This window comes from Podarcis cretensis (genome assembly GCF_951804945.1).
Source record: "Podarcis cretensis genome assembly, chromosome: 2".
Lineage (NCBI taxonomy): Eukaryota > Metazoa > Chordata > Lepidosauria > Squamata > Lacertidae > Podarcis > Podarcis cretensis.
The window spans coordinates 93,508,825-93,519,305 of NC_137171.1; the positions used below are offsets into that span (position 1 = coordinate 93,508,825).

The 10,481-nt window shown below is 41.3% G+C and overlaps 1 protein-coding gene and 1 long non-coding RNA gene across 3 annotated transcripts; one reads left to right on the forward strand and one right to left on the reverse strand.

Moving 5' to 3' along the window:
• Positions 1-601: 601 nt before the first annotated feature.
• On the reverse strand, positions 602-6,145 carry LOC307208947 (histone-lysine N-methyltransferase SETMAR; the record flags this gene model as incomplete). Of its 2 annotated transcripts, none has more annotated exons than XM_079963998.1 (2): positions 602-2,511; positions 5,968-6,145. In XM_079963998.1, 2 exons carry the CDS (start codon positions 6,040-6,042, stop codon positions 1,711-1,713), a joined length of 876 nt encoding a protein of 291 aa, XP_079820124.1. In that variant the 3' UTR covers positions 602-1,710. The 2 variants fall into 2 exon arrangements, with proteins under 2 accessions (XP_079820124.1, XP_079820123.1); XM_079963997.1 differs by lacking the exon at positions 5,968-6,145 and adding an exon at positions 2,650-2,757.
• Positions 3,145-6,274, forward strand: LOC307209194. The gene is made up of 3 exons (XR_013835407.1): positions 3,145-3,266; positions 5,666-5,810; positions 6,141-6,274. It is a non-coding gene; the product is annotated as an uncharacterized lncRNA (long non-coding RNA).
• Positions 6,275-10,481: the final 4,207 nt, after the last annotated feature.

Consider the following 10,481-nt stretch of genomic DNA (forward strand, 5'->3'; position numbering starts at 1 on the left):
AAGGAAGACTTGAATGATCACAGAAACAAGGCTTTATATATATATATATATATATATATGACAAGACTGAATATTTCACTTCCTAAAAATAGCTGTACAGCAGTGCTATTTCTTACAGTGATTTCCTTTTTCTGCTTAGAGAGAGCTGAAATTGAAGGGGTGGGAAACCATTTTTGATCATAATAATACACCTTCTTGTGTATTCGACACCAGTAACAGGGTATTTGTTCTACTGGTATGCAAGGTCGGGGCACTGATTGACACATTTCCATTCTGGGAAGGAATGTGAGATTCAAAGAAGGCAGGAAAATGGCCAAGACAGAAGCAGAGCTCTGCCTCCAGTCCCCACTGAATGAGTTATTAGAATAATCACTAGGTATAATTTATGTTGACTTGACTGCAACAGAGACAAGAAAAAGCAAGGGCAGTATGTGTTTCTGAAAACAGGACTATAGAAGTGCAACAAAGAGAGCACGATGGAATGGTGGGAAGACTCAGAAAATGTGATCAGTGGAGAATATCTGTTGAGGACAGTTAAACAAGTCAATAAAAAAGGGCAGGGGGAAAAGTTGATGAGCAAGATGGTGAGTGGAAAGGAGAGTCATATACTGTGCCAGTTTATTGGGTAGAATTATTTCCTATTCTTTACTGAATGGCTGCACATTCTCACTTGTTTATGTTCAGAGTTGCTTTTGTTGCCTAAATAAAATAAAATACCTGGCTCATATACTTGATGCCTTCAGGTCTGGATGGATAAATCTCAACCCACATCCATGCTTTTATCAGCAAAGTAAAGGATATTTAAAGGAGGTAGTGATAGAGGTAACTTTAGATATTATGATGGGTGTGAACTCAGTGGACTGCTTATTAGACAGTCATTTGAGATTACCAAGGGGCCTGGTGATAACCCCAGGCAGATGACAAAGGTATGAGACAGCAGCTTATGCTAAGCGGTTAATAGTATACACAGACTGTTTCATAATTTTTTTATTTATTGATAGATTTTAGGTCTGATGAGGAATCTAGTCACACTGGCATTCATTTGTTATGTCCCTAATGTTTTAACCACAGGGGTTGGAAACCTGTGGCCATCCATATATTGTTGGACTCATAAGCCCCAGAGAGCATGGTCAATGTTCAGGGATCATGGGAGTTGCAGTCCAGCAACCTATGGAGGGCCATAGGTTCTCCATCCATCCATTATCCTTTTATGACTAGAACAAGATATAGAAGGGGAATAACTTATTGCTGTACAATCCAAGACCAGAAAATTACTGGTTATACGTATGTACTGCTAATCACATGTACACAAAAGCAAGTTTAAATGAAATCATCATGTCCCATTTCTAGGTTTGGGTTCTGGATATAAATATGGTGAGTCATTCATTCCATAGTTATATATTTTGAAAGTTCATTAAGTCCCCAAAGGATTATTTCAGGAAGAGAGGCCTTGATCCAGCTTTGGCTGAGTGCAATTAGTCAAATGTGACAGCTAGTAGTGGTCTGGGAAGTCACTTGTTCCATGTGCATCAAAAGGTATATCCAGCCACTTCAATCAGCATTGCAATGTTAGATAGGGAAACACACCTCCATCATCTACCTGTGTGGAATGCTGATTCCATGCACTGATCCCTCATACCAGAATAGGGCATTAGTATTTTTGCAATGTAATTGATATATATACAGCATTACATGCTACTGGTTCTATTCTCAGAGTGTTTCTACAGCACGGCTTCTTAGGTCATCTTTGTGGAATAATGAGCTATCATAAGGCAAAAAATTTGCACATAATTTGGCCCCACAATAACAGGGTTTCTTAGATACTTCCACTTGCTGCAGCTCTTCTTGATCTTTCTCAGGCGAGGAATTATGGTATCTACCTGAATAATCATATGAAAGTTCTTCATTGGCACAAATATCACGGTTGGCAAAAAGTGCCAATTTAGGTACCATTGAGTCTACTCGGACAGGGACCATAAAGAGGTTTGGTTCACAGGAATGGTTCAGGAACCTACCAACATTACCAATGTAAGTGGGATCCACAAATGTCTCCATTATCTGTCCATCGCAGAAGTGTTCTCTTACCGCTATAATGTAATTTGAATCGCCTGATGTCTGCAATTGTATCCTTCTACATGCTTCTCCGAAGCTGAGTATTTCCCCAGCGTATTCACAAACAAATCTTCCTTTGGGTATAAACTCCAGATTGCGGAGACCCCATCCTTTCTTGGCAGTCTTGAAGACTTCAAGCCGGAATTGCAAGCCCCTTTGAATCACCCTGTTTTGGCACAACTCTCCACAATGGCACATAGTGTTGCATTCAAAAACAGGCTTCGAAAAATCTAGTTCATTTCCTTCACAGTTAATGCACTGATTGTTATAGTTTTCCCCATAATGAAGGCAGGAACACGTGGAGGCAAAACAGGAAGAGGAGTGACAGCTGCAGCCGTCAAGGGAGACTTCAGATGGGTCTGGTCCTCCTCCCTCTCCAGCCACATGATCTGGGCTGTACTGCAAAAGAAAACAGATCATTGTGTAGTGTCTTCTACATTAAAAAAAACAAATCAGCCATAGCATATGGTACAAATAGTGCATACTCCTATACATGTCTACTGAAAAGAAAGAACCACTGAATTCAACAGGACTTACCTTTGGGTAAATACATTTACTGCTGAATTTTCCATTCAGGGTTCTCAGTATGTTTGCTGAAATACACATCAACATATGAAATGTAAACATCCCGATGTTTACAAGCATACACAACTAAATGCTTTTCTGCATTTGCGTTTTTGATTTTGCCTTGCTCCCTAGAGGATTTCTGCAGAGATCTATTTTTACAATGCAGGTGCTAGTCCACATGGAATGGCTGAGGATGCACTAATAATTTAATTCCTCTAAAGTAGCTCATTAGCCAAAGCAAGGATAAAATTACCCTGCCAAACCCACACAAATCTCATGCTTCTAATTTTATCTGAAGGGACCAGCCATGATTCAGCGTGTTTGGGATGGCAAATGGATCCTTTAAGAACATTAGAAGAATGTGAAATAAAGTTTGCTTTATTTCTACATGACAGAATACAGAAAGGAGATGGTTGAAGTTTAATGCATTTCCTATTTAATTTTCATCAATACGTGGCTGTGATAATGCACATACTGATTTATCACAGCTTCGCTAGTTTCATTTCCTGGAGGGTGGAAGAAGCAACAAGGGGATCATCTAGCTTGGACCTGGTGCTCACCCACAGGGAGGAGTTGATTGACGAAGTGTAAGTACTGGGAACCTTGGGAGGAAGTGATCATATCCTCTTAGGTTTCATTTTCAGAGACAAAGGAAAGCTGAGTGTAGTTGGAGTGGCTAATACCACAGATTCATATTCACTATGATCTTAACAGTTCAGAGAACTGGGCCATCGTTTCCCCATCCCTGAAATAGATGACACATATTCTGGAAGGGATTGTGTTGATGTTGAAAAGTAAAATATTTCCATAAGTCTCTTATTCTTTTCCCCTTTCCCTGCCATATTTAATCCAAATTTAAATTTGCAATGATTTTTCACTACAAATTGACTGGGAGGAATACATTTCTGATGTATCATGTCTATTCCAAAATTTAAGATTATGTAATTTCAAACTATATTTCAATGAGAATACATTTCAAAAGTTCACCCACTTTTTGTAGCATCTCATGTTGACGACTGATGTAAGAAATTTTTATTTGGTACACAGTGTACACACGTATTGGAAAAACATGTCATTGCAACCCTTTTTAAATCAATTTATAATAAGGTCAGCATTCATACAAACAACACATCTAATATTAACAAACTTTAAAATCAAAAAGCAACAGGAAATCTAAACATTTGCCTGTGAATTACGTTTTCAAAGAACACTATTAAGCAATAAGATGGAACGGTTTTGCCAAAGATAAGAGTGACATCTCATGGATGTAACTGATAGTGCAGGGTCATTTAGCACTCACTGGAGGAAGCAAAGGAAACCTGCCTGCTTTTCCACGTAATGATGGGCTGGTGTCTGGAAGGGTTCCAGTGGCTTTAGCATCCGCACAAGAGCTGGAAATTGAACTGGAGGTAATAGCAGTGCAAATACCTTTTGAACTCCTGCCTTTTGAACTCCTGCCTTAACAGGAGGATTAAAGTGATAGGAGACCTGCCAGAAGACTTCTATACTTTCAAAAGACAGGGGAGATTGCAATACAGTGGTACCTCAGGTTAAGAACTTAATTCCTTCTAGAGGTCCGTTCTTAACCTAAAACTGATCTTAACCTGAGGTACCACTTCAGCTAATGGGGCCTCCTGCTGCCACCACCACGCGATTTCTGTTCTCATCCTGAAGCAAAGTTCTTAACCCGAGGTACTATTTCTGGGTTAGCGAAGTCTGTAACCTGAAGTGTCTGTAACCCGAGGTACCACTGTACCAAAGTGAATTAAACATACATCACTCAGCCCTACTTAGAATCACAGAATGGCAGAGTTGGAAGGGACTACGAAGGTCAAGCCCAACTCCCTGCTATGCAGGACTCTTTCTAACTGGGACCAACTGGATAGCTCAGTTAAGAGTTTGGTGTTGATAACACCAAGGTTGCAGGTTCTATTCCCATATGGGACAGCTGCATATTCCTGCATTGCAGGTGGTTGAGCTAGATGATTCTCAGGGTCCCTTCCAACTTTACCATTCTATGATTCTATAAGTTAATATGTTTAGGACTAAGGTGGAATAGTATTCCAAGTAAAACAAATTTTGACTTCACACTTGACATTAGAGAGGCCACAGGAAGTGGACACCTTGCTGAAAGAAGGTCTGGGTCTGCTCGGGGCCTGGGTGGGAAGCCAAGCAGTGCCCCCCCCCAAATACACACTGCCTTGAGTTCTATGGTGAAAGAAAAGCAAGTTATAAATGTGCTACCTAAATATATGTGTGATGAAGTAGTTTGAGCACTTGACTAGGACTTGGAAGATCAAGGTTCAAACCCCTGCTCACCTGCAAAGTTCCCTGGGTGATCTCTCTGTCTCTGCCTAACTCACTTTGCAAGTTATAGGTAGTAGCCGTGTTGGTCTGCCATAGTTGAAACAAACAAACAAACAAAAAATTCCTTCCAGTAGCACTTTAGAGACCAACTAAGTTTGTTATTGGTACGAGCTTTCGTGTGCATGCACACTTCTGTTTCAGTGTATCTGAAGAAGTGTGCATGCACACGAAAGCTCATACCAATAACAAACTTAGTTGGTCTCTAAGGTGCTACTGGAAGGAATTATTATTATTATTTGTTTCACGTTGCAAGGTTGTTGTGGGGGATTAAATGGGGAGGGTGGGTGGGAGAGCACAAGAGCCACGTGTGCCACCTGGTGCTCCTTTGGAGCTGGGGGAAAAGAGGGCATGCAAATGCAATAAACCGATTAAATGATGATTGCAGTGATGGGTGATATATTACGTGTGCTTCAGTCCCAAACATTGCAGGTACAACACCCGTACATGCGCAGCCCATTACTATGCAACACCTCCGAGTACATCTGTGTAAGTGAATAATAATAATCAGTGCTTTTTTCGGGGGGGGGGAGCATACTCCTAAACATTTTTTTTAAGAAAAAAAGTACTACTACTACTACTAATAATAATAATAATAATATACACCCCCTTTTCTCCAAAGGAACTCAGTGTGGCATACACAGCTCGGCCACCCTCATCCTTTAATCCCCTGTGAACTCTCCCCCCGAAGGAACAGCAGTTAGAAGGACCAGCGGTTCTCCACTTTTGGAGAATTGAGAGACCTGGGGAAATTCTCCTAACCAGAGGTAAGTGGCAGACCCGGAAAGAACTACAATTCCCAGCGACCTTTGCGAGAGAGAGAGAGAAATGGCCGCCGTCCCCCACCAGCTTTCGCACAGCTGCTGAAACTGGCTTCGCCCTCTCGGTCCCCCGCCCTTCCGTTTCAACGGCCGCCGCTCTCACCTGGAACGCTGGCGGCGCCTCCAGCCGCGGCCACACAGCCACGGGGAAGTTCTCCAGCCCTCCACTCACGTCCATGCTTCGCCTCTGAGGGTCAACCCGAAAAGCCAATACGGCCGGGGCTTTTTTTTTTTTTTAAAAAAAACCCTACTCTTTTCCCCGCCCTGCTCTCTTAGGATTGGTCAGCTCTGCGCAAGGATTCGTTCAATGAAAGGCCAAGCCACCAATGAAGGACAAGCTGAAGATGGACGCCGGAAGCGTCGCTAGAAGAAAGAGCCAAAGACTTGAGTTGAGAGTCGCGCATGGAATACAACTTGCGGGCTAAGTTGCAGGAAGGCATTCTCCTTAGTTATTTTGTAAAATGTGCACACCGCTTGATTGTAAAACAAAACAAAAACAAACGCTCAAAGTGGGTCTGCAAAAGATAAAACGATAAAAGAACATTAAAAAGCCATAGCTGTATTTTAAAACATTACAAAGTAGCAATAAAACTGCTGTCACATTTGCTAAGCAGGGTTGATTTCAAATTGGATGGGTGACTGCGTGTTGAGATGCCTGCACTGCAGGGGGCTGGACTAATGACCCTCGGGACCCCTTTTCAGTTCTACATTTCTGTGATTCTACAATTAAAATTACAGAGCTACCCATAGAAAACTCTGCGTGTGTCTAGGAAAACACCATACTTTTTAAGCATAGCAGCAAACCAAAAGAACCCAACCAACCAAAAGAAAAGGTGTTTTTAAACAAACAAACAAACAAATTTTAAAGTGGAGGAATAAGGCATCTTCAGAAAAGTCTGCTAACCACTTGGGTCTGCACATTTTGAACTTAGGCTGGGAGGAGAGAACAAGGTCACATTTTTCCTGTGGTGCAAATTGAGAGGCCGTGTGTAGGATTTGTGGTGGTCATTTTTGTGTGTGTGTGGGAAAAACAAAGCAGCCACAGCCAAACCTTGTAAACTTACTGGATTACTTACTTGGCTATATTAGGGCTATTGTAACCCCACTCCTCTTCTCACCCTCCGAATCTCTCTGTTACAACAGTTTCAGAGCATAGGCAACAGAAGTTAGGCTATCCCTGTCCAGACAGAGGCCACCAGCTGAAGTTGATGGGAGGCAGTCTGCACCACTGAGGTCACCTGAGCCTCAAGTGGCAGCAAAGCATCCAGAAGAAGCTCCAAGCTATGTACCCATTCCTTCAAAGGGAGTATAACCCCATCAAGAGCAAGCAACCTCCCATCCGATCTGGGGTACCATGGGCCTGGAGAGCATTCCCCAAGCATCACCCTCTGGAAACTACCATACAAATTTTGTAGTGAGCCTAAACAAAAAAAAGTGTGCTGTCTGGTTTAAATCTAAATTAAAGATAAAGAAACATGAGAAGGCGGGGGGGGGGTCCTTGAAAGGAGCACCTAGACAGCAGACTGAACAGGCGCACAGGCTGCCTACTCAAAGTCTTCTTCACTATGGCAATATACATTGTATTTCTATTAAAATTATAGCAATTATTTTTTAACTTTGCATCTATATATATTAGCATTTTTTGGTGTGAAAATACTTGCCTTTTTTTGGTGATGTATCAAATTCCTTCCTTCCTTCCGGCAGTGGTGAGTGGTTACCCACCTGTACAGGCGATAGAGACTGCATAGACCTTGAAAAGATGTTGGAGAAGATGAGAGAGGGAGGAATGGCAGGAAATAATTGTTTTACTAGTTTTTGATGCCTCAGCTATTACAATTAGGTTTCAAAGTTTCATTTTCTTGCTCCCAGCACAGCTAGATGTGTGTTCTCTCTAACAGCTAAATTAATGCAGAACATTAATTCAGTTGCAAAGCCAATCCCAGTCAACCCTTTAGCTCCATTAATTATTTTCTAGCTCACAAAGTATCTGAAAGTATACTTAATAGCTGCTCATTTTATAAACTTCTGTATAGTCCCTCTACTGTGAAATGTTGCAGAGCCATTGGGCTGTCAGCATGCCCCTCTTTTGAAAGGCCAAGCTCATTATCTGTAGGTCACAGCTGGCTTCTCCTGATCTGAGAAGCAAAAAGGAAGTCAAAGATCACTTCCAAGGCATTCACTAGCATTAGGGCTTTCCTGCTGTTTACTAATGAGATGGGCAGCCCTAATGAACAAAACTAGAGCTGGAACCACAATCAAATTATTTTTTTAAAAAAATATATTTATTAAGCTTTTACAAAAAAAAAACACATAACGACAACAATAATAAAGAAAAACAGACATAATCAACAATATACTTAGAAAAGAAGAAGGGGAAAAAATACAAAAAAAGAAAAAAGAAAAACAAAAATTACACCAATCAAGATAGCAAAAAGTAAAAAAACTCCAACTTTTAAATTCATACTTAATTAACCTTCTTTCTAGACTTCCTCACGCCTCCCTTTTTTGTGTTCCTCTTTACCCAATTAGATGCAGCAAATCCTTGCCCTTCCTCCTCTCCTTTCTTGTATCCTGGTTAGTAATTATCATAGTAAATCCTTTCCATAATTCACAGTATTTTGTCCTTACATTTTCTTACATTATCTTAATCTATTTTCATCTTGTCTTATATCAGGCCTTAAAACTTAAAATTTAAATCTTATTTTTATCAACTTCTCATAGCCATATCATTACGTTGTCTTTGCTTTGTTCTGACTACAAAGAAACGGAAGGCTGACTTCCTGTATAGACCTTCCCGTTTCAGTACCAAATTAAAATAAATTTTGAGTCCAGTTCTTCTCTACTGGCCAGTCCTTATTTAAAATCCAGTTGTTCGAGTTTTAAGTACTCACGGGTGATTCTTTAAATGCCAAATTGTACCAGGAAAAAGGCAGCGCTCTCCGGCAACGACAATGCGGCTTTGCTCCACGGGAAAAGCAGTAGACTCACAGCACCACGCCTCCTCCCCCTCTTCGCTTCGGAGCCCGTTAATGGGTTCCTTTGCGGGTTGGGGGGGCGCTAAAGGTGCCCGCCGAGTCCCATGGTCACAGGCTTCATCCACCTGTGATTTTTAAAGAGTCCCCGCTTCGCCGTAGCGGATATGACCCGTTTCGCGCGGAGCTGGTCCCTCCAGTTTAGAGGGAGGCAGCCATTGCTGAAGGCGCCACCCCGGAAGTCTGGAACCACAATCAAATTAATGGAATCTAGCAAAGTCAAAGAAGTCAGTGTGTCACTTGACTTTTCTTTGTCCAAAGGCAAAAGCAATGATAGTTAGGTTAACCACTCACAACTAGCCCCTAAACCAACTAGGTGTCCCCATTGCAGCCCAAGACTATTGGCTGCCTCATTTTGCTTAAAGCAAACACTCACAACAATCTTAACACTTGACGGAGAAGAATGTCTGCCTCTTGTGAGAAACTCGTCCCAGTTATAACTGAGGGCAATCATATCAGATTATCTATGCAATTTATAATTCAGTTTGGCTTGTGTAAGCAGCAGAAGACCATTGCTGTAGATCACGTTAGAGGACTGCAGCTGAAAAAGCATCCAAAAGTAATTCTAGTGTTATCTGGTCCAATAATGTAGCATTGTTATGGGGAAATAATTGGCACTGGGGGTTGTTTCAGGGTTTGGTTCCCTTTGCTATATTTTTGATGGTCCATTGCTGGTGGCAAGTAGTCATTTCAACTTGAGGGTCTGCCTAGGAGAAAGACAGGTGTGCATACCAAGGCCCAATGGAGGCATCACTTTCCAAGATGGGTCGCAGTTTCTTGAGAATACATTGGAGAAATTTCAGGTGAGAACTGCAGATAATATGGTGAGGTTTTTTGTTACTCTCCCTGAGGGTTCTTCCCCAAGGCCACAGTTTCATTTTTGTGAATCCATTCATTCACATTGCTTAATAGACACTTAATATTTAAGAATGTCTGACATAAGATAGAATCCCTGCCCAAGAAATTGGAGCAAACACATTGCATAATGAAGTTTAGCTGACAGACTGGGCAATCTGCTCTGGAGGAAAGCTGGAATCACATAGGCCTATGTGGAGAAATCATTTTTAAAAAAATTATATTTCCTGTGGCAAGGATTTTCTTCAATGAAAACCACCAACAGCATACAAATGTAACGAATCAATATGGCTAACTGGACTGAACAATATCCCCCTCACACATGCAAACAAACCTCACTGTAGCCAACTAAAGACAACTAACCAAGCACTCCCCCCCATCCCTCTCACAGTCAAGGAAGTGTAATAAGTGAATAGAAAGAGAACCTACTCAGTTGACGCAGACACAAAACCCCACACATACACTATATAAAATAATATGTTTCACTATCTCACTCCCTTTCCCCACTCTCTTCTTCCCCCAAATGTTGTGTTTTTCTCAACTGGATCTCCTTTTAACACAACACTCAACAACCTTGAATTCTGCAAGTTGCTATTGCCATAGTAACAGTATATCTCAAATTTTCACTGTAATACCAGCAAAGCATTTACTACTGTACTTAGTGTTGAATGGTTTCTTTAAATGTAAAGGTTCATCATTGTTCCACTCGATGTGTATGTCTTTAAGGGGC